Here is a 24,698-nt window from a genome sequence, read left to right as displayed (position 1 = left end):
GACATATAAAAGCACTTTATGAATGTGTGTGACTGGGTGAATAAAGGCTCGCAGTAAGAAAGCCTTTTGAGTGTTTAACCTGAGTAGATAGGCGCTATTTAAGCACCAGTCCATTTATCATTTACAGTCTTGAAGTTTAATGCTCCATACTATTTAACCAACTGATGGAAATAAAAGCTCATTATTAAAATGTTAGACTAAAAAACAAAAAAAGTATTAAAAGAAATATTCAGAAAAATATATGAACGTGAACAGGCTGTGAATATATAGTATAAAATACCATTAGAGACGCTTTATTTATGTATGTAAGAATACTAATACTACAAGGTCGGGGGGGGGGGGGGGTGTCTGGTTCGGAAGGGTACGTAAAAAAAAGAAAAGAAGGGGGTACGTCTTTACGTCACACGCCGCGTTGGCTCGCAACAAGTGGTGAAAAGTTTTCAGACCCCCCCTCCCCTGTATGTTTTTGTTGGGGGAAAAGTTGTTGGGAGTTAGGTCGTGTGAATGTAGCTTCCCCGTATTTTTTCCCTCGCCTCTCGGTAACAGTGGGAATGCGAGTTTTTACTCCAGGGAAGTCGAGCTTCGAGCAGGGTTTTTCCTCCCTACGTCCTCCGGCTCGGACCGAAAATCTCGGTGGCCCTCATCGTTTCACCTCTGCCGTCTCGTTAGCCACCTAAGCTAGCTCCGCCGCCAGCTAACTGCCCCACAAAGTTATCGCTACCTCGTCTCACGGTGTGTGTATTTCTTTCGGAAACTTCCAGGTCGGCAGGAAAAGAAGAAGAAAAAAGAAACCGCAAACGTAGAGATGGCGGAAACCAAAATAATTTATCATATCGACGAGGAGGAGACGCCGTATTTGGTGAAGATTCCCATCGCTGCCGAAAATATCACTTTGCTGGATTTTAAACAGGTCCTGAACAAGCCAAACTACAAGTTCTTCTTCAAGTCTATGGACCAAGACTTCGGGTGAGCTCCAGTGATTTCTTTCCTTCCCCTCTCTCTGTCTCTAGTAGAAGGAGAGCTGTGAGCTTTGCATGCAAAATAAGGAGATCCATCATGCAAACGTGAATGTAGGCACAGAAATTTTGGAAAGCAGCCCCCCTTTTGTTGTGCTTGGATTTTCTGATCGGAGGAGTGACTTCCCAGAGCTAACGTGCGTACATAGTTGTGGGAGAAAATGCTGTTTGTATCTCTAAAACCACTCTATCCCATCTTGTGAGCAGTTGTGGTATATTTGTCGCTGGGGGTAACTTACGGTTCGAGGGAGGGTGAACATGCATGAAGCCAGCCTGTCTGGACCCCAGTCCCCCAAGCCCGGCCTTAATCAGAAAGTTGTAATGAGTGGTGATGAATATTCAAATACCAGAGGTAGCTGTGTCGGCTGGGACTTTTCTCAGAAAACATCATCATTACAATGGGAGGCATTCCCTGCCCCTGCTGCTTTTCTTTGCCCTAATCCTCATGCCTCCCTCCCTCCTTCAGTCCATCATCTGCTGAAATCCTCGCCTTTTCTTTCTTTCGGGTTTTGTCTCCCCTCTTTAACACTATGGCCTCCCAGCCATCCGTTCATTCCCCCAATTCCACACACACACAGACACACACAAAACCTAAACTTCCTTAGAAAGAGCCGTCTCCTCGCCTCTATCAATTCAATCTTGCTGTGTGTTTTCGCGCAGAGGAATGCATGTTTGTGGTTTATTCACACAGCGAGAGACCCTTAGGGTTTCTGTTAAATACATTGTAGTCTTGGATGAAGATTTGGTCTGGGCTATTTGCCTCTTTTACTCCGTTTGGATGGCACCAGGGAGCCTGTGCCAAGCCAGCCCTAATATCAACCCGGAGATGAGGTGGATTTTTTGGCTTTTCACTGGGCTTTGACAAAGCTGGTGGGCCACTATTAGCTGTCAACAGAAGCAACATCAATATCAGATCTGTTTAAAAATACTGTACATCTGGTCTAACCAGTGCCTGTAACCCCCCCCCCCCCCCCCAAAAAAAATAAATAAATAAATAAATAAATAAATAAAGATTGGAAGTTGCAGTTTACCTAATGTAGTCGAGCTGTTTACATCATAGCGTTGAGCCTGGACAGTATATAAAAGATGGATAGTTTTGGGATGGATGGGCATGATTTTCAATTCTGAAAAGTGAAGCTAATGTGGAAGTACCTTGTAATAAACAGTAGGGGGCGACTCTTCTGGTTGTGAAAATAAGTCTGCTTGCATAGAAGTGAACAAAGTGATGTCACTCCAGAATTAGAGTGTTTAGTGGGAACGTTGTAAAAGTGAGGAAAAACAGGATTTGTTTTGCTTTTGATTAAGGTAGAGCCAGTGGTGTAGCACTAGTAATGCAGTATAGTGTTTGTTTTTCTGCACTTAAAAACAACGCTGCAGCACATTCGTGGCTGGAGCCTGGCCTGTGCTCTGCGTATGGCTTATTCAGTGAATCACAAATGCACAGAAGTTGTAGTTTTTATACTCTTTACCATTACCAGTACCATTTTGGATAGTAACCTCGGGGTTTATGGGACTGCTTCGTTTTTCTAAGTAGGAAATTCAAGTTGAGGGGTACGTTCCAGTTAAACATTCCAGCTGAGAACTCGGATATCTGGACTTTCATACAAATCTCTAACACAGCATTATGGTGGGGCTTTCTTGTGTTTGGCAACCTGCTGTTGTATGAGTGAGCTCAGATTTAAAAGTCTGAATTCTGCTTCTGCAGCAAATCTAGTAATGTAGAGCCCAAGCAAGTGCCAAACACTGTCGTCTGCATTTATACCCGTAGGAGCTGCACAGACGACGATGTGTACTTACATTTCTAGGGAGATGTGTGGCAGGTTATGGCATAGGTTTTTAGACTAGTATGAACACAATGATGGCCATGTTTGGCCTACGTATTTGAAACCCATATTTAGGATTTGGGATCCATCACCTAAGCATACCATACTATAGCATCTTTCTTTTTTTTTTATAAAACAGTTTAAAAGAACTAAAACGAACACAAAGTGGTGTACATTGGAACTAAATGATAAAAATACACAAGATTGAACTAAAAATCAATTAAATAGGTCAAATAAATACAAGAAAAAGAGACTTCACCATTAAGGTGATGCTTTCAAATATCTTCCATATATATATACTACTATAATCACTTACTGTTTATTACATGTAACATGAAGAAAACATGTTACTTGATACTCTGCTCACTGACTGTTTATTTTCTATTGAATTTCCTTTCAAAAGCACCACAAACTGACGCTACCAACATGAAGTTTGAAACTTTAACAAAAAGGAAACTTTCCAGACTTTTTGGAGGTCTGTTGTATTAGTTTTAGTCTAATGTCCCAAAGAGTGCGTGTGTGTGTGTGTGTGCAGCTGTCATGTGCACAGTAAGATAATTGGCGAGCTTTTCAATCAGCGTGTCGGTTTATTATGTTACCTTTACTAGACTTTGTAAGTTAACTGTCAGATTAAGAGCTTGTCCCTGTGTAACTGGGTAACACATGATTATGTTTAGACCCCGTGTGCTTGTGTGTGAGTACTAAATGTTAAACGTCTCAAACAAGCCACCCTCTGGAAACTCTCAAAGACTGTATGGCCTGTCTTTAAGTTAAATTGCACTGTCTGGCATCATGCTCTCTCATTTGAATATCTCCAACTGAGTTCAGATGAAAAATTTCAAACATAGCTCTGAGTCAGCTGTCCAATCAAAGCAGGGACTTTTTCTCCCCCTCTCTTCCCCCTGCTCTCTCTTAACCAGGAGAGGAGTGTGTAATAGTGTGTGTTTTCATTTGTCCTGGGTTGAGGCCAGCTGTCGAGGAGATCTGTGTGTGTGGCAGAGCAGGCCAGGGCTGGTGCTAGGAACCTGGACCTGGACAGGGGCCATTTGCTGGGTGTCTGGGGTGTCTATGGGGAGAAGAAAGGGAGAGAAGGAACAGGGTGGTGTTCACTTAGAGTCACTGGATATTCTGCTGTATACATGTGCGCTGAGAAGGGATCAGGGAGCTGTTTGAGTAAGATTAATTGTTAGAACAGCAATGCCGTGTTGAGAGTGAGGAATTTAAGGGTAGCAAGGGACTTGAAGAATGGTAGTCGGCAGGGAAAAGTTTAAGTTAATCCAACAGGACTCTGCATATTTCAGAGTTGTTTATGCATTGTATTCGAGGCATTTCAGTATGTGAGTGAAATGACTTTCGACTGTGGTCTCTTGTTTGTTTGGGGGACAGAGGAATGACGACAATCTTACTCTCTGCAGACAATTTGTGCATCTGTCCATCTGCCGTCTAGGTGCAGATTTGTGCTGAAAAAGCGTAATGGATAGGAAGAAAAAATATTGTTAGCTACATCAGTAGCCACATAGACAGGGCTCTCAAAACCTGCAGCAGATCCTCAATAGTGCCCACTACAATCCGGCTGTATGCTAGCATGCACCCACAAAACCAGCTCTCAACAGCTGCTTACAAAAGCCCAGTGGAACCTGACCAAGTCTCACACACTTAAGAGGAGGTACGCTGGCATGTGAAGCTGGAAAAAGGAGACTTTTGGAGACGCTTGAACAGCCAAGTGTCCTCTATGTAGCACTTACGCCCAGCTCGGTCTCTTGGAACTACTGTAGCTGAAGCCAAATGTTTGCCTCTCTGTAAACATGGAAGTCTTAGATGGAGGAGGGGAAAACTGCCAGACGGATGTGTTGTCTTTAAAGAATTTAGACCATGTTGGCTATTAATGTTAAGTAGCTGCTGTTATCTGTAATGGCTTTGCATGCAGATTTAGTTGACCGGGTTGTGTAATTCACAAGTAGGCTCAATGTGTTTTAGCTCATTGTGGTAAAAGAAGAAATTCCACAGTGTCTGTGAAGCAGTTTTGTGATGTTTGTTGTTAGTGTGCTGATTCATGGCTCCATGACTTGGGTGGTATTTTGGAAATAAGATTAGAAGCAGGATCCCAGTGATAAGCTTGTACTTATACTGGTGTGGAGTTTACTTTTAATGGGGGCTAACTGAAGCTAAATTAGTTAAATGTTGCTTTAATATTCATTTAAACCTCTTACAATACTGCTACATTACATTTAGATCAACTTGATATACATTCAAGGAATCTGAGGGCAGGAAGGAGACTGACTGTTTTGGCTCTCCTTTGTGTACAACTAAGATATTAGCAAAATGACACCACGCCAACACTGTGGAAGTCGCATTCGCACTTTAAGAATAAGTGCAATTTTGTTAATACAATAGTCCGAAAGAACAAGAAAGGTGATGGATTTGTGCCAGAGGAAGTAACAGAGGCTCATCAGCTTTACTGTAAAGATCATCCTCCCCTAATAGCCTATTCAGTAAGGAGCCAGTATAATTCAGTTCAGGTTTAGTTATATAGTCCCAGTTCACAACAGCAGTCGCTCAAAGATACTTGCAGGGTTATTGCAGGATTAAGATGGTACATTGTTACAGAGAGAACCCCAACAATTAGATAAGCCCTGGTGTGTGACTACAAATGCTAAAAAAAGCCAGTCCTAGGCAAGGTTTCCTCTACCTCTGCTGACTGAATCCAAAACATTTTTAATACAATTTCTGTGCCCTTGTTTCGTTTCATTTCATTTCAGAGATATTTTTGAGAGACTCGACTGGGTCACACTAGTTTCTTTCTTCTGCTGTCGTCACACTTCAGGGGTGTTTTTTGCCAGCCCCTAGTTTGGTAGTGTTGGTGAGATACTTGGATGTGTTATACAATCAATTCCCTATTATAATCAAAAACATGCAAATTATTTTATCCTTAAACCAAGTTTTTCTTATATAAAGGAATTTTTTGTACCTCCCAGAGAGGTTCTGTTCAACCATGAGTTGAACCCCTTCTTATCTCTATTGCCTTTACTCTTCATAGCAAGTAATCTGACTGGCCTATGTAGCCACCCACCAAAAACACAAAACAAAAGCCTTTAAACTCATTATCCTTTTTGTTTCATTAGAAAATGTTCCTCAGGTTTGGCCGAATGCGATCCTCCTCCCAGCCGTCCAGTTTTTCCGTGAAATCAGTTTTAATATGAGTGTGATCGACTGCAGCTGCATTGATGTGGCTGTAAGCTGATGATTTACCCAGATGGGTTTTGAGTTAACCCTGGCACTTTGATTTGGTGCAGCTGTGTTGTTGTCACGGGCTCATATATTTCATGTAATGTGTCGGTAATGTAAACTGTTTAATTCCCCTCCGCACTTTCACTTTTTCCATCTATGACTTAATGTCGTTTTCAGCCCTTTTTTCTCCACTGCAGTGTACCATACAGATCACACTTATCATGATGTCAGAAAACCAGAACCGTTCAAACCTACTGAACCTCCCTGTGTGTCTCTGTTCTTCAGGGTGGTGAAGGAAGAGATTTCAGACGACAGTGCCAAGTTGCCATGTTTCAACGGCAGAGTGGTGTCATGGGTAAGAGATGATAAACTTGCTGTTTATTTTCTTTTTAAAGCAGGAGTGGAAGCTATACACATTTCCCTGCTAACCTTTCTTTTTCCATCATTTCCTCTTGAGGCTTGTCTGAAAATGTCAAGACTTAACTTTAATCTCAAGAATAAGCCTACATCATGTTTAGCCAGAGGGTGTTTGCAAAAACCACCTCTTCTTTTTCCTGTGTCTTCCTTCAGACCTCCCTCAGACCAACAGTCTTGTCTAACCAGCAGCAGTAAAATGAAGTAATTAGATTTCAGATTTTTAGCCATTAACTTTGCACAATTATATGTCATCAGAGAGTTTGCACATCTGGTCCTGGCTTGCTCTTTGGTGAAACGTTTGGAAACTTGGAACAGGAAAAAAACTGAACCAGAGTAACTGTCCACCCAGGTAAAACAGGAGGGAGCAGATTCAGCAGAAGTATGGGAAAATTGTTCTTGGAGTTTTATCAACAGTCTGAGTCACTGGTAGTTTTGCTAGACTGTTACTCTCAGACTTCAATAAATCTTTTGTCACTTGAGAATTTTCTTACACTGAGCGCCTTGAACCGACTGTTTCTTTGCATGACATTTCCCTTTTAAACATTTAAAAGAGATTTGTCAAATGAAAGCGTGCACATTTTAACCTGGAGACAGACATGATGTCCATGTTTGCAGTAAGGCTGATGCACTTTTTCCATTTTTCTGAGAGAGGGTCCCTACAAATATTTTCCATATCATAGTTATGCTTCCATTCAGCTTGAGAGGGGTCCTTTTTGTACCATTTGTTTTACCCCGTTATGTGTTTTAACACCGAGGGCAGTAGAGATAAAGCTCTTATCTGCTTTATATTCATAGGTGTTTTTGTGTTGTTTCCTCTGCTATTTGTGTAAATTGAAAGTTTACAAAATTTCCATCCATCCACCTTCTGCCTCTTATCTGGGTCCAGGTTGTGGGACAGTAGTCTAAGCTGAAATGTCTAGACTTCCCTGTCTCCCTGACGTTTATTCTAGCTCTTTCAAGGGGGACAACGCAGGCAGTTCCAGGCCTGGGTCTAATCCGGGGCCTGCTCCCACTAACACATGCCCAAAACACTTCACCAAGAAGCATCCAGGAGGCATCCTAGTCAGATGCCTGAACAATCTCAACTGGGTCCTTTTTGTGTGGAGCATTAGCAGCTGCAGTTTGAGCGCCTCCTTAACTACCAACTCCACAGTCTATCTTTAAGGCTGGGCCAAGCCACCCTTTGGAGGAAGCTCACTTCCTTCTCCTTGTATCTGCCATCTCGTAGTTTCAGTGGATACCCACAGCTTAGGGCCGTAGGTCAGAGTAGGAACGTAGATCGACTGGTAGAGCAGCGGCTTTGCTTTCAAGCTAACTCTTACTTCACCACAACAGACTGATATAGCATCACTGCTGACACCACACCAGTATACCAGTCTCATGCTCCACTCACACCTCAGTGACCCTTTAAATTACCCCACTTGGGGCATCCCACCCCTTTCCAGCTGAGAACTGTGACCTCAGACTTGGAGGTCCTTATTGTCAAAGCACAAACTAAATGCCTATTATTAAATTTACGCATTTACATCAATGTCAGCAAAAACTCAATACTATAAACAAGATGCTATATTAAACTGGCTCTCATTAAAAAGATAGTTCATTATTTTCTTTGCCAGGTAATTGTCAAATCTGGCCGGGGTGGCTGCAAGTCCTTATAAAGCTTTTATCTTAAATACGTATTTGCTAATAAACAACCTTAAAAGTTTTAAATGGTCTTAAATTCATTTTAAATGTGTCTTAAATTTTTTTTTAGTCAACTCGCAGCTAAAATGTTGACCAGCAACATTAAAATTTTCACTCTGTCTACACATTGATATCCTACAATGTGACTGCATTGTCAAGCTGAGCTATTTTGGAACAACTGGACCCCCGATTTAGAAGGCGATATTAGCAGGAAAGCATGCATCACAGTTGTTTACATGCAGCAATGCATGACTTGGCCATGTGCAAACACATAGAATAGTATTAGGCGAGAAAGTCAAGTTGAAATTCTGTAGCCGCACGGAATTTAACATATGCAAACATTTAAATGAGCATATCGAGATAGAAAAGGCGTTTTTAAGTTTGCCAAACAAATTCACAAAGGAAGCAAATGTTTCTCTGATTGTGTTAACTGATACTCGAGCCGAGCTGCACACAGCGTGGCTTGTTAGCAGTTATAGCACAGCGAGTTGCCAGGTACAGACTTCATACTTTCCATTTCTCTTGTAGAAGACCCAGTTGTTGTACTCCACCCTGCGGGTTGCATTTAAAAGGAGACAAAACACTGAGACTTGGCCCAGATAAGAAGGACAGGGGCTGGAGCATCTGTTAAGTGCATAAGAACTCAAAGAGAGGGAGAACAAAGCTCAGACACCAGAGGGACTGATATGCGATCTGCACAGAGAGATGGATGAAGGGATCCCAGAAGATGAGTGTTTCACAGTTACGTAGCCATTAATGGAGAGCAAAAAGCAGGGAGTGACTGGATAAAGTGGGCGAACGTCTCTGTGCACATGCTTGTGGACATTTGGTTGAGTTATTTTGACAGGAAATACAAAGCATGTTTATATGAAGTCACTGAATGCACCAAACTTCCCAAACTCTGGAGCTCATATGAAGTTTATAATAAGAAACGTTATGTGTGGGCTCTGCAGTGATGTAAGAAGGCCTGGACTCCGCTCTCTGTGTTTCTATGGTCCATGTAATTGGAAGCTATATGCCATTCATCCTAATTGTTGATGTGTGATACCTCTCTCTCCCCTTGTATGTGTGTGTGTGGACACTTTTGTTGTATAATGAAGAGAGACAGGTTAAGTGTAGGATAGCGTTTCAGTTTGCCCTTGAGACCTTCGTCTGAAAAGAGTACAGTGTTTGTATGTGAAAGTAATTGACATAGTACCCGTTTTTCCTCCCTCTGCCCTCCACCTCCTTCCTTCTCGTCCTTTCATTCCTCTTCTTTTTTTTCACCCTCTCGTCTCTCTGCCCTCTCTTACTTTGTGCCAGTTTCTCACCACTCCACATACTTGCCTACTTTTTTCCTAATACTTTCCATCCTGCTTCCCTCGACCTTTACCTCAGATTCTTTCCTCTCTTTATTATTTTTTTGTGTTGTCTCTAAATCTTTTATTTTGCTTCCTTTTATATATCAGTTGGTATCTTCAGACACTCCAGCAGCAGAGCCTCCAGTGGCAGTGGTCCCCCCTGTGGAAACAACTGCCCAGCCTTTGCCCCCTCCGCCACCCCTTCCTCCCCCACCTGCAGAGAGGACCGGGGGCATCGGGGACTCCAGACCACCATCTTTCCAGTAAGCAACACACACACACACACACACACACACACACACACACACACACACACACACACACACACACGTGAATCATGAATCATTTACTGTGTATTTAAAGTGAGGGAAATGATTATTTGATCCCCTGCTGAAGTTTGCAAGCTTGCTCACTTATCAGGAAATGAACAGTTTCAAATTTTAAGGTAGTTTAAGGTAACATCAGCGAACAATCCTGAAAAAAACACTGCATAAAAGTTTTAAACTGATTTGCATGTCACTGTCATGAAATTAGTATTTGATCAACAAGTAAAACTTAGTACTTGGTGGAGAAACTCTTGTTAGCAAGCACAGCTGTAAGATGTTTCTTGTAGTTGGTCACCAGGTTTGCACAAATCTTTAAATCCTTTCTTAGCTGCCCCATGGCAGCTCAAAACTTCAGCTTCCTCCACAGAGTTTGTATAAGTCTGAGGTTTGAAGACTGGCTAGGCCACTTCATGATTTCCTGCTTCATCTGTAGCTGCTCCTTTGTTGCCTTGGTGATTTTTTTGGTCATGCTAGAACATCCATCCATGACCCGTTTTCGGCGTTCTGGCTGAGAGAAGGAGGTTCTCGTCCGTGATTGTATATTACATGTCTTGTTCATTGACATCCTCGATGCAGTGAAGTCATCCTGTCCCCTTAGCAGAAAAACAGCCCCAATAATGGTTCCAACTCCTGAACTGCAGGGATGTGCTCAGCATTTTCCTCCTTTCAAACACAGTTGGTTGAGATGATGTCAAAGAGCTAGATTTGAATTTTACAGTGTTTATTTATCGGATAAAATAAGTTAAATGTCACTGTTACTATTGTCCGGCTGGAAACAGCGGAGGTGTCCAAATTCAGAGGCTGGGTCCACCTGAGGACCCGGCCTTCGTGGTCTAAGTGGGTCGGGTTGACCGGAAATGAGCGACCGTGAAATTGGACGGTCTAGCCTTCAGAACTACGTCACGAGCTCTCTCGGTGGAGTGAAACTCTGCCGTCTGCTCCTTGCTATCTAAAATATAACCAGACGCTGGCGTACATTTTCGACCATCTCACACTTCAGTTTAATCAGTTTTCTGTCTGACGTTTATTCAGCTGTGTGAAAACCGCCGGAGGAACCCTCCCGAGAGATTAATAAAGTTTTGTTTAATCTAATCTAATAATTTTAATCTCAGCCAAACCGATTTACTCACGAACAAATAAAACACTGAAAAAGCCAAACAATAACATGTTTAAGTTATTTAAGTGACTTATATATCATGTTTATCCTGAGTAGTGAAAGACCGCGGGGGTTTATAAACGATGTGCCGGGAGTTTGCTGTTCTCGTCAGCTCAAGTTTACACAGCTACATTCTCGCCTGAAAATATGTTGAAAGTTTATTTTGTGACCCAGAAAGAATAATTAGAGTAGTATTAAAACTAAGTAACTGCAGTAGTAGTAGCCATTGTTGGAAACTGGAATTGCCTGGGCCTATCTGGGGTATGGTTTTTAAATTTTGTTGTCCGGGTGGAAAATCGGGAGATTTTCGGCAGGGGCACTGAAATTCTGAAAGACATGCAGTTTGTGGGGATAGGTTAATTGGATAATCCAAATTGCCACTAGGTGTGAATGTGCGAGTGAATGTGAGTATGAATGGTAGTCTGTCCTTGTGTGTTAGCCCTGCGACAGACTGGCGACCTGTCCAGGGAGTACTCCGCCTCTCGCCCTATGACAGCTGGGATAGGCTCCAGCACCCCCCGCGACCCTGAAAAGGATAAGCGGTAGCGAATGGATGGATGGATGGCACTGAAATTCGGGATTCTCACAGAAAAATCAGGAAGGGTGGCATGTATGGATGTTGTGTGCGCTGCAGGATTTCATTGCATTGTGCTCAAGTGTGTTACCAGTGTTGTTCTTAGCGACTGTGATCCCAACTGTCTTCAGGTCATTAACAAGCTGATCTCATGTAGTTTTGGGATGATCCACCACTTTTCACCCATTGTACTTGAAGACTTGCAACACACACCTGTGCTCCTCCTATAGTTTTAATTAGAAACTGTATATTTACCTGAATATCTCACACTCTCAGAGTATCAGGTTTACGCACGAATATGTGAGCTCATTTGAAACTGATCTTAGCTGGGACCGCCCTTGTTATTGACACAAGGAAAAGCTTTCAATCCCTGAGTAGACAGATCTGATTGAAGTGTTCCCTCACACAGTTTGAGTATGTTTTTTGCCATATTCAAGAACTTCCAGTGTGCTTTGAAATGTTGTGAAATGTGGTCTAGTTGGTTTGGATAGTTGGGGTTACTGCAGAAAACTGTAACATCACATTAAGTTGATATGACAAATGTGTCAACAAACAGTTTCCTAGTGATTATTCTTGTTTAACACTGTTTTGGAAAGATCTGCTAATCGCAGTGAACCAACTGGTTTCTCACTTTGTTTGCTGTCAGTTCCTGGGCAGGTATTCAACGCTGGGTTTACCAGAACCTGCGTTGAGACAGAGGCTACCAAAAACATTAGTTTTGAGCTGAAAAAGCAAAACGAAGAAGTGAATGAAGCTTAAAAACTGTCAAGCTAATACAAGTCTTTAGAGCAAGAATGAGATCTCATCTTACATATAGTCATTTCATTTTTTAAAACAAACAAACAAAAACATCCATGCGCGCGCACACACGTGTGTGATTAGGACAGCTTTTAAAAAAGCAAAAAACCAGTATAAATTTCAAAATAACTATTTATTATTTATTTGTATTATATTATGTCATATTGTACAGCTTGTACATACATGTACGAAGAAGGTTAAAGTGGGACTTCACAGGTGGGCAAGCTGTAAGATCAGGTGTAGCAAAAATGTGTATCAGTGTGGGCCAAAAAATCAGAAGTGGTTGCACACTGTTTTGTATTGGGATATCCAGTAGATCTTTGCATTATTGTACATAAATCATAGGTCAGCTGTGATGAACTGCTACTCTGATATTCACTGCTCTTTGTGGATCGAGCCAATTGAACTCAACAGGATATAAACAGATGATTCAATAGCTGTAGGGATGATTTCTAACACCTGGGCAGTATAAAGCTAATCAAAAAGGTAGAATTCAGTGAGTGAATCTAATCAGCGTCACCAGCTTAGATATACATCGATGTTTGCTGCCTTTCATGTAATCTAATATTGATATTGATATGACCAATCCAACATTACTGAAAACTATAGTTATAACCATAGTCCATCCTTTATCTTTATAAAAAACCAAGTATATCTGCACACTGCTTTTTCACGAGTCATTAGTAAGGAAGTAAAGAAGAAAAAGTAAATTAGTTATTTGTTTCCATAATATGTTTGGAGCTAGACCGACACCTTACTGCTCATACGTGACAATCTTCAAATGTAAGGGTCTCTGGTACCAAAGAAAAGGTTCAGTTTAACCAGCTGTTTTTATGACTGGGTGGTGTCCGGGGTACTGGATGCTGATGTATTATCAGTGTAGATATAACACCAAGCTATGAGAAACTGATTTTGGGGGAAAGTTCTTTGTTTTTTTTGTATGTTAAAAAACAATCAACCAGCCATTTAATTGTGGGTCTCATGAATCCAGTGTTAGTTGTGCTTTTAAGTTTTTATAGTGTGGACAGTGGGTCTGAATCTTAAAAGCAAACTAATTATCATTCAGTCTGATTGTGGTTGTGTTGATGTACACACAGCTTACAAAAATGAAGAAATCCATGTGAGTGGTAGAAAAAAATGAAAAGCTTACTGTGTGATGTCAATAAAATTACAGTAGCTCTAATGCACAGTGACCATGCCGTGCTTTGTGTCTTCATGTGTCTTAAACTTTTTGATCATTGTAGGAAAATGTGCTAATATTGGACCAGCAAAGAGATTGTGCTGTTCTATAGCCTTCACTGCAATAAGAGACAATGTAATACATAGCAGATGTCATGTCCAAGGCCTGATTAAAGTGACACGTACCTGACCGACAACTTTAATGTAAGCAACATTAAGCACATAATGCTAAAAGTATGTATTAAAATGTTGATTTGGTGTTTAAAAGGGAACAGTTGTACGTGTGTTCAGCTCTATATTTGTATTCTTAGACTCACAGAGTAGTCTGACAGCATCTAAGGAGCCTATACTGGGCCTTGGTCCTTCTCAGGACACTTATTTGGACAATTACCAAGTTGTTTTTAAATAGCGTGATATAAATATGTAAATGTTCTGTAAATGTGACAGAAAATAAGGAAAAGAGTGAGTAGTTCTGTTTAACTGAAGAATAGTCTAGAGTTTGACTAAAGAAATGGACTGATATCAGCTGATTCTAGTTTATTACTGATAAGGATGTCTCTTGGGAGATAACAGCAAAATGTCTGCAAAGATGGCAATGAGATCATTTAGAAAAAAGGCCTCTTTTGAAGTTTGTCCAGCAGAAACACTGACAGGCTTTTCTTTTGACTGTTCAAATGTCCTCCTGAAAATATTACAGTTCTCTAAATAGCAAATTGGCACTTATTTTCTTTATTTATTTGTATGATAATTAATAAATAATATAAATACTTGTATTATGTGTCAGATTCAGTTAAGCCCATTTTCATTCAGAGGAAGCTGTTAGAAATTAGGACGAAAAAATAAAGCATAGATATTCGTATACAGCAGCAGGCAATACTGCTTTAAAAGAACAGGTAAATTAGGGAAGGGCATGTACTTTCTAGCCTACTATAATTGCAAAAATGCATAACATAAAAAACGTATGTAGTTAGAAATGCCTTTTATGTTGTAAACACTGATTAGTGCAAATCCAGTGTTGAAATCCAGTCGTGCTCTAATTCCATCTGTAATTGTGCTTATTTTTACAGTCCCAATGCAACAGGCAGCGTGGAGACTTTGGACGACCAGACTGAAACGGAGTCTGTAGTTTCTTTCAGGAGAGAGAGGCCTCGGCACAGAGAGAGCATGGAACAACACGGTGAGACACTCGTGCACACGAAAACAATCCTTTTAATACTGCCTCCTATCAAGATTTGGCACGTCTATATCTCCCAGACACTCAATACAAGTTGATATAATCAGAGAGTTGCTGAGGAGTGAGGAATGTTTGGGATCTATAGGGAAACCCTGACTTGCACAAACATGAAAAATCATGTTGATTATTTTCCTGTTGTCTTTGGGGACTCTCGTGCGGCATCTCAGGCCCTCGTATGAACGGCCAGAGTCGTCTGGAGCGCCACCTGGCAGGATACGAGAGCTCTAGCACGGTGATGAGCAGCGAGTTAGAAACGACCAGCTTCTGCGACTCTGAGGACGATGACACGATGAGCAGGTGAGAAAGCGATAAATGTCGTATGTATCCAGTAGGTGATGAAACAGGCTAATGCGAGAGAAGCTGTCCCTTAAATTTGTGTTGACCTCCTTAAGAACCAAGCCTGTTAAAGGTTTATGAGATATTTCTCTCTCTTGACCTTTCACCTTTTGTTGAACAGGTTCAGCAGTGCCACAGAGCAGAGCACAGCTTCGAGGCTTCTTAAGCGACATCGTCGACGGAGGAAACAGCGTCCCCCACGTCTGGAGAGGGTGTGTGCGCACGATTTACTTTGTGCAAACAGATTAAATATTTTGGTCACGTCAGTGTCTGTAGTGTAATGTTGTCATTTCCTGCTCCAGGCCTCCTCCTTCAGCAGTGTTACAGATTCCACGATGTCTCTGAACATCATCACCGTCACTCTAAACATGGGTCTGTACTCTCCTCATGCACCTCATGAACCTTTAAACTTATATCTCAGATTCATTTTTCTTACCTAATGTTCACCTCGTCTTAACATTATTGTGATTTCTCAACCGTACAGAAAAGTACAACTTCCTGGGTATCAGCATAGTGGGTCAGAGCAACGAAAGGGGGGATGGAGGCATCTACATTGGCTCCATCATGAAGGGAGGAGCTGTGGCTGCTGATGGACGCATTGAACCTGGTGACATGCTGCTGCAGGTGAGGAGGAATGATGGCTTTTTCCTATATAAATGACGATGTCTTGATTTATTTAGTTTTTTAAATTACTGCTCGGACAGCTGGTTTATCCAGGAAATACCAGTGTGGTTGTTTGGTTTTGAGATCTGCTGGGTCTCATTTCAGGAGCTTTTCTAGTGGGTGATCCAGTCCAGATCAGTGCTTGTTCACTTCAGTTGTAATTCATTCCTTGTCTACATGAACACATCTGTTTCTCTCTAAACCTAAACAAAGGAAGTATTTATGCGTATGAATGCAACTGGTTTTTATTTTATTTTTTTGTTCCGATCAAGAAGCTAGAACTGGGAAATTACTGACATTTTTCTGTTGAAAAGACTTTGATTAATCAGCTACCAAAACAGTTGGTTGTTATTCTTCATCATCAGCATCAATAAATAATTCATCTCCACTTATGAGTCTAAATAAACCTTTTTCTTATGCCTCATTATCCCCTCTCCTCCTAGGTGAATGACATCAATTTTGAAAATATGAGTAACGACGATGCAGTGCGGGTCCTGAGGGAGATTGTACACAAGCCAGGGTATGTTGTTTTTTTTTTTCATCTGACTTTTTAGATGATATATCAAATGTTTTCAGGTTTTGTCTTGTCAACAGGTAGTAAGCTTTTGTTGTTATCAGGGATGGGTGGTATAGTCTCAAAATTATATCATGATATTTAGAGAAGCTATAATGATATTTCTGAGAATATAGGAAAAGTTTACTGAACAGCATTTTATTGATGCTTGCAGTTTTATTAAGGCAGCAGCATTTAGAAGTGTAAGTAAATAAAGGGGATTTTCCTTCTTGTCCTTCTGTGATGTTATATCTTGGGTTGGGCTTTAATCCAGCTTCTTAAAGTCCTGTTTCAGTAACTTTGATCCATCATTTGCTCTTCTTGTCTTATGATGTGTAGCTAGTGAGCGCTCCAGTGACGCTGTGTGGAGATTTGTTTAAATCGCACGTCGCTGCTAGTATCTCCTTCTTCGTAGCCTTGTGTTTTTTCCTCAAGTGGTGAAAGGTGTTCGTTCTCTCCACCTTCAGTTTTCTTGCATATTTTGCAAAGTACTGTGCTTTGGGAGGTTGTAGAAGTATCTGTCTTTTTTTGTTTTGTTTTATTAATAAATGATCATTGGAGGCTGACACACAGCTCTCACTCTCAGACATGCCCTGCCTTGTCTTGTTGCCATGTGACGTTTTTGTATCGGGTAAATCTTCACCCCAGTATTAGCGTGGACGATGTGATCTGACCGTAGTCGTGATGTTTGCGTACTCTTTTCCAGGCCCATCATCCTCACAGTGGCAAAGTGCTGGGACCCGTCTCCTCAGGGCTACTTCACTCTGCCTCGCAGTACGTACAGCTCTGCCTGAGACACAACACACGGATCCATGTTTGTGTCAGTAACTGTTTCCTAATTGTTTTCCTCACCCTGCAGATGAGCCGGTCCGACCCATTGACCCTGCAGCATGGGTCAGTCACTCCGTGGCCATGACCGGGGCTTACCCTCCCTACCCAGGCAGTTCCTCCCTCAGCACCATCACGTCCTCGTCCTCCGTCACCGAGACTGAACGTAAGCGTCTTTGCGTTCACCCTACTCTATATTTGCTCCTTTATAATATCCCCTTTAGTAATATCAGCCTTTTCATGGCTGTGTATTATTTTCATAAAACTGTCCTTCGTGTCTAGTTGTCTAGTTTCATATCCAGACTCGTGATATTCAGTCTGAATTCAGTTCATTATTCTAAAGTATCTCTTTCCCCTTCTTCAGTCTGTGTCCGTCTTTGTCTCCCACCGACACTGGCACAGGAGTCGTCTTTCACATCTGTCTTTCTGCTTTTGTCGCGGCTGTTGTGTGATAAATGACGTCTGCTGCTTTCCTGCTTTTGATCTCTTTGAAGTTCCACTCCTTGCTTTCTTGTTTTTGGCCCCGTTCTGTTTTCATCTGTCATGCTTTCTTGCATGTTTTTCCCTCCTGAGGTTTTTCCTTAACCATTCTTCATCCTTCTCCAGGTTTTGATGACTTTAACTTATCACTGCACTCTGACATGGCATCTGTCGCCAAAGCCATGGCCTCACCAGAGTCGGGTCTGGAAGTCCGGGACCGCATGTGGCTTAAAATCACCATTCCCAACGCTTTCCTAGGTAAGACAAAAAGTGGAAACGAGGCAAGAGAGACTACACTCGTTCCATGAACTTTTTGCGGCTCACAGGACTTTACAGGGCAGGCATTATGTTCACAGAATTAAAACCGTGTGACTTGTGGGAGGAAAAACCCCTCAAGTACAAACGTGAATGCCTGTTTTGAATGAAAACATGTGTTAAATTGGAATCGCATGCAGCTGAATCACAAGGGATAATTACTACGTGTTTGTCTACTTTGTGCTTTTTGAAATGAAAATTTGGTGTTATATTCAGTCTCTGATTTTATTACTTTCCCCCCTAACTTCTTAATGCACTCTAACACAGCAGCTTACAGGCACACCAGGTTTTTTTTCAGTCAGAGGTGTTCATTTCACCTGGCTAGTTTTTGAGCTTGTCGTTTTCCTGCTAAATTCCTCTTAAAGATATTTGATTTATAAATAATCCGCTGGTTAGATTTCCACTCGGCTACTTTAGATGTAAGCCAGAAGTAAGCCCGGCGGTGTTGATGTTTCAGTTTCTCCACATAAATACATGACTCAGTGGTCTGCATCCAGCACTGGGAACCCTTCACTTTAAAACAAACTCTCAAACAGAATGCAAGCAGTGAGGTTACAGACATGGGGAAGTTAAATATAAGGAAGTGTATTAGGAATAAAATGTGTAACCACACCCAGCCAGCTGTGTGGTGTGGTACATTTGATGGCGGTGTTGCTTTTGTTGCTCTTCACTGCAGCTGTTATGGTGCTGCATTTAAAGTTCAATGTTTTTTCTCAAACTCAATCTGCTGTTTCTCAAACTGTCTACAGGCATAACATCAGATATGAAAACATCTGTTGTTTTCATATTGATGTGGCCTCCAGAGGGAGACAAACAACATTAATGAGTTAGTGTCTTTATCTAGTTCAATCAGTGTGGTAACTACGGCTTAACACATAACCTGAATTCTAAAATCCTCCGCACATATTGACAAGTTGAACTGAAAAATTCAAATTTGTATTTACCTATTGATTATTTTACACATCAAGTAATCTATCAAGTCAATCGATTAATGGAGTAATAAGATAAGAAACGTTTTTGTCTTATTATGGATCAACTGCTCCTTCTTGTTTAATTACTGTTTAATAACGGCGCCGCCTCTTTGCTCCTCGCGGTGTGTAAACAGACTCCGGCTCCACATTAAAGTGTGCCAGCATCATCATCCCTGCAGCAGTGACCTAATGTTAAACTTTTTATTCACACTCTGCACCTAAATATGTTTCTATTGCGAGTCTGTTTTTAGTCACAAATGTGAGTGAAATGCTCCCGTTTACATGACTCGATAAATCGTCGCACTGAACCATTAATCTCAGGTCCCCTTTTTTTGTAACAATGTTGGGTTTTACTGTTATATTTACCGGCCTGCGGCGCTCTTTTTCAAATTTTTCCTTCTGTGTTTACTGGTGATTTGAACAAAATTCCATCATGGGTGCAAATTTTAGTGACTGTTAAGCCACATGACGAACGTGACGCTTAAAACAAAAGCATTCACAGGGGATGAACATGAAACATGAACTGGGATTTATGATTATTTAAAAAACATATGTTAATAACTGAGGTATGCTCGTGCAAAGTTTTGCACGAGAGGGAAAAAGGTCCATGCAGATATATGTATGATATGTTCATTATAATAAGATGTTCTTTAATTATCATTTTCATTTAGTACGTTTTCTGGTTGTAGTAGGGGCTCTCACTGGGATTATGTTTAGAAAAAGAGTCATGTGTGAAACAAATCTTTTTATGTGAGCACGCACTGAGCCTAGTGTGTGTTTTTGTTTTGCTAGTTTGTTTTTAAAAGATCAGTCAAAACTCTTTATTTCATGATTGAATTTTATTACGAAAACCTGGCATCTATGGGACAAAATGTTTCTTAATGATGATTAGAATGATTTCTCTGCACCCCTCATCAGGTTCAGACGTAGTTGAGTGGTTGTTTCACCACATCGAGGGATTTCAGGACCGCCGTGAAGCCAGGAAGTACGCCAGCAACCTGCTGAAGGCCGGCTTCATTCGTCACACGGTCAATAAGATCACGTTCTCTGAACAGTGCTACTATGTATTCGGAGACTTGAGCGACTGTGAGAACTGTGAGTGGCTGCAAAACCCTGACATCAAACACTGAGCAACACATCCGACTGCTGAGTTTTATCCTTAATCACATTTTGCACATGGGCACTGGTGGACGCACCGGTTGTAGAAGGGGTTAGACATTTGACGTCATAGTTATCAAAGGATTCTTTAATGTCCTGCCATCGCTAAAATGAAATCTCAGGAAAGAAGACCAATCATTGTCCACCAGCTGCACCATATCAACGGTTCAGATGTAGTCATCTTTTTTTCGGGTTTGGTGCAAGAAAAGATCTTTTCACGTCAGATGTTGATATTTGAAGCCATTCATCATGCAAACCTAAAAATTATTCTCTGTTAGCTGTAAATCTTGAAGGAACATTTTTGCACCATTATTCACCCTCTCCCTCGTGTCTCCCACACAGATATGGCCAATCTGTCTCTGAATGACAACGACGGTTCCAGCGGCGCCTCGGACCAGGACACCCTGGCCCCCTTGCCGCTCCCTGGGGCTTCCCCGTGGCCCATGATGCACACCTTCCCCTATCAGCCATACCCAACACATCCCTTCTCCAGCCAGCCGCCTCCGTACCACGAGCTTACCAGTTACAGCTACGCCCCGGGCAGCACTGGCAGCCAACACAGCGAAGGTAAGCGGAGAGAAATGTTCTTTTATCCAGTATTTATTTTTAGAGTGAGATGCTGTAGGTGAGGCCGCTGTGAGCAAACTCTTCCTGTTTGAAGGGCCACTCCAAAATATTACTCAAGAAGTTTAGCTTTTCATGACAGAGCTACATAGTGTGCTCTGACATTGTGTATAATATATCCTGTGGCTCTTGATGACTGTACACAGGGCTATTAATCATGGATATAATATTAGAAAATACAATAAAACAGGACATATGAGCCTATTGCTCAATTTCTAACATTTCAGGATTTTCCTTGGCTCAGATGGGTCATTTGAAGATGACAGCACATCCCTGATCCATGTCCACTAACTGCAATAAGTCTGCATTATATTATTTTCTGCCCATTTAATGAATAAAAATGTCTGAAGCTGAGTAAATGACGGGCTTTTAATAAAACATTTTACTGCTTTTGGCCTAAACCTCCTTTGTGTGAGCCAAAAGTGCCTTCATGCATGAGAACACTGCATTTCCACAAATTAAAGTACACTACCTCTTAGACTGGGATTCTGCCTCCTCCTGGTCTCAGACGACACATTTTATCTTTCACGTGTAAGATGAATGTGTTCACCACTACACCAGAGACTCAGGAGAGCGTCTGTAGCATCTGTGATTCAAAATTCGGCTATTAAAAAGTGAAAAATCAAAATGAGCAGCAATTCCTGTTGTGCAAAGGAGAGAGGATAGTTGCATATGTAGAGTTAAAGGTTGAAGACATCTGCACACAGGAGTTTGCAACCAGCCATTGCCAAAGACTAGAATGCTTCAGCCCACTCAATCGTTAATCTTCACTTTAATCAAATACAAAAGAAAATGATGCATTTTCTTGAAATCTTTGTTTAAAAGCATAAACAGCACAGTCTGGTGGCTGTACCCAGTCATATGCAAAGTGTTAGGGCCAGTGGTTCCATCGCCTGCTGCTAGGACACAACTTCAATGCAAGAGTAGTAAATTTAGATCACAGTAATAAGTAATATCATAAATGAACCACCTCCTATGAACACTTTTAATTCAGTTTTTCTATAAATAAAACTGTAGACAAAGGCAGCTTAAGTTTGCTAATGTGTCTTCGTCCCATGTGTGTCCTGAGGTGCATCTTTACTGTTCTGTCTGAGCCATCACACAATCCATGCAACTAAGTTGGTCTAACCCACCTCCACCGGGGGGCAGCAGTCAGCTGTGTGGAAAATGCTAAGAAATTAGACAAGAAAGACTTCACAGAAAAGTGTAAATAATTTTAGTAAAACTGGTAAATCAGCTAAGCAGTGTCATCAGAGCTCAGATTTGTTTGACTTGTTATCAAACAGTATTTTCTCTCCCGTGTTGCTGCAGGGAGCCGGAGCAGCGGCTCGACGAGAAGCGAGGGTGAGCGGCGTCGCAGCAGTAAAGGCCCTGGTAGCACTGTGGGCGGAGGGGAGAAATCCCCGTCCGGCGGTGGTGGAGAAGGTGGCGGGGCCGACTCGCGCTCCGGCAGCGGCAGCGAGTCTGAGTACTCGACGCGCAGCAGTCTGAGGCGCGGCCACGGTTCAGCCGCCCCCAGCGAGCACAGCCACGCCTCCTCCCAACGCTCGCATCATCACCGCATACCCCAACCGCCCCACATGTCCCCCTACCCGCCGGGAATCCTGCCGTACAACCCCATGATGGTGATGATGGTACCCCAGCATCCACACCCGGCCATGGCAACCGCCCACGGCCTTCAGCACACGCAGCCGATGGCGGCAGCTCCCATGCACCCCGCGTTACCTCCACCTCCTTCCTCCACTCCTGGAGGACCGCCTGGTGCTCCGCCCACTCGTGACCTGGGTTCCGTACCCCCAGAGCTCACTGCGTCACGGCAGTCGTTCCACCTGGCCATGGGAAACCCCAGCGAGTTCTTCGTGGACGTCATGTAGTTTTTTTTCTCTTCCTTGTGTTTGGTGTCCGTTCATGTGAAGTTAGTGTTCCCACTTGTGTGGACGAGGATCTGATGGTAGCTTATTGAACTCGTGTGTGCCTGTTGGAGTCGGGGCGCTTGACACTAAATTTGGTCGAACAGGGTTTTAAAGTAAGAACGACGATAGGACAAATCTCAATTGATCTATGTAGAAAGTTTAGCTTCTCTTCTTCAAATCCACTACAGAGCGCAGCCTGTTTTTATTTTTCAGGCCTTAACCCAGGAGGTTATTGTTTCCCTCCTACAGAAAACTGTACAATATTTAGCATTTGATCATTACACTCCTTCAAACACTCACTTAATATTTTATCATGGGAAGACCCTTCCAGTTCAGCCACTTGCCCTTGAGCTGCCCATCCAGAAACAACTGAGACCACAGTTTGGCACTAGAGGGCGCCAGGCACTCAGGCCAGATTCATTGGCTGCACAGGAGCAAATCAAGTGCCTTTCCATTATTATTTACGTTTTCACACTCCAGGTACAGCAAGCATCTTTTGTTTCAGCATTGTTTGACAGTGAGCCCCTCTGTATATATCTATTACTCCTGTGTATATGCAACTCTACAGACCAGCAAACTGTAATGTGAAAAGAAAGAAAGGTCCAAAAATGTCAGAAGAACTTGTTTTTAGTAATCACTGTCTAGGCCTAGTCATGAGATAACTCTTGTTGTGAGGAATGCGGGGTGGGGGTGTTTTTTTTTTTTTTTTTTGTGTGTCAGGCTGTAGAGGCTCGATGGTACTCGTGGCACTAGACGTCCACAGCGGTACTTTTACCTACATGCAGTGTATATCCTCAGTAACTGTGATCCAAATGCCCCAGCTCTCCATGCTTATTTTTATGTTACTGACTCGCATTATTCACCCGTTCCTTTTTCTATGTGTGACTATATAAATCATGTGTAACCCAACTAACTATTAAGGTGCTAAATGAAGAGTCAACATTTCAGAAAGCTGACATTTATAGTGTCACATTGCTTGATTTCATATTGCCACCTTTGCTTGTGTATTTGAGAATAAATTTGATACATACTTATGGTTCAGAGTTGTTTATTTTAACTAGACACGTGAAGATTTGAATGAAGCTTGTGACCGTGAACTTTATCACATTGACAGACTGCAGTACAGATGCTGCAAAAACTCTAAGGTATGTGGGATTTGAATTTAGCTTAGCATCATGTTTTTAATAGATGTGATAATAGAAACAGAAATTATCATACGAGAGAACCGGTGTTGATACGGGAAAGCTTTATGGTAGAAGTCTTTAGAATTTATTTTAATAATACAGTTAGATCCAAATCAACTAACAGAAAGCAATCAAGTAGCACATTTTAGCAACAAATCAAATACAATTGTGCATTAACACATGTTAGCTGGTTACTACACGTTGACCACACACTTTTCTAGAATAATGTTCAGACCGATTTGTACTTGTGTGTGTGGGGGGGCTGGAATTACACACAAACTGCTATAACCATTTGTAAATCTTACTTTACGCTGATGGATCACATCGTACACGTTTGTCCATGCATACCGGACAGCAGGGGGCGTTCATGCGATGTTCCAACACTGTCGAAAAGTAGTAGAAGAAGAACGTCTGTTGATTGTAATAAAAAATACAGCCGCAGGGGGGGCGTTTTAAAAACGCACTACACTACGCATGTCAGTAATGGTATGCCCCCCGTCCCCAAGAGCACCTCCGTTTCCCTCCCGGACGCTCCGCCCACGTCAAATTTTCTCCTAGTTTGAGGCAGGCTCTGCCTCTTACGTCCACAGGAGACCGCTGTTGTGCACGGTCAGTGTTGCCAACTTTTTTTTTTTCTGAAAAGCGACCAGTGACAAATCTGGCGACTTTTCCTGGTGTTATTGGAGACTTATGACGACTTTTTGACGTGAAAGCACGTATCGCTCTTACAGCAGCGGGTGCTGCCGTGGGCACCTCGCCGTCTAAAATAAATCAATGCACTAAAACACATCATTGCAAACTTAGAAATCGGATGTCCTTGGAGAGCCTTAACTCCATCTTGTACATCTCATATATAGACTGAAGCTGTCTGGTGGGGCTTCCTATGAACACCAGCTGCT

The 24,698-nt window shown here is 42.0% G+C and overlaps 1 protein-coding gene across 1 annotated transcript; it reads left to right on the top strand.

The window, feature by feature from the left end:
- Positions 1-396: 396 nt before the first annotated feature.
- On the top strand, positions 397-23,649 carry dvl2 (dishevelled segment polarity protein 2). The gene is made up of 15 exons (XM_026162068.1): positions 397-966; positions 6,353-6,422; positions 9,616-9,770; positions 14,608-14,717; positions 14,942-15,071; positions 15,232-15,322; positions 15,413-15,482; positions 15,595-15,734; positions 16,217-16,293; positions 17,033-17,100; positions 17,186-17,320; positions 17,761-17,892; positions 19,839-20,015; positions 20,421-20,645; positions 22,014-23,649. Exons 1-15 carry the CDS (start codon positions 806-808, stop codon positions 22,574-22,576), a joined length of 2,304 nt encoding a protein of 767 aa, XP_026017853.1. The 5' UTR covers positions 397-805; the 3' UTR covers positions 22,577-23,649.
- The last annotated feature ends 1,049 nt before the right edge of the window (positions 23,650-24,698 follow it).

This window comes from Astatotilapia calliptera, chromosome 3, assembly GCF_900246225.1.
Source record: "Astatotilapia calliptera chromosome 3, fAstCal1.2, whole genome shotgun sequence".
In the NCBI taxonomy this organism is placed as follows: domain Eukaryota; kingdom Metazoa; phylum Chordata; class Actinopteri; order Cichliformes; family Cichlidae; genus Astatotilapia; species Astatotilapia calliptera.
The sequence above is the reverse complement of the archived record's forward strand: the minus strand, read 5'-3'. Positions and strand labels throughout refer to the sequence as shown.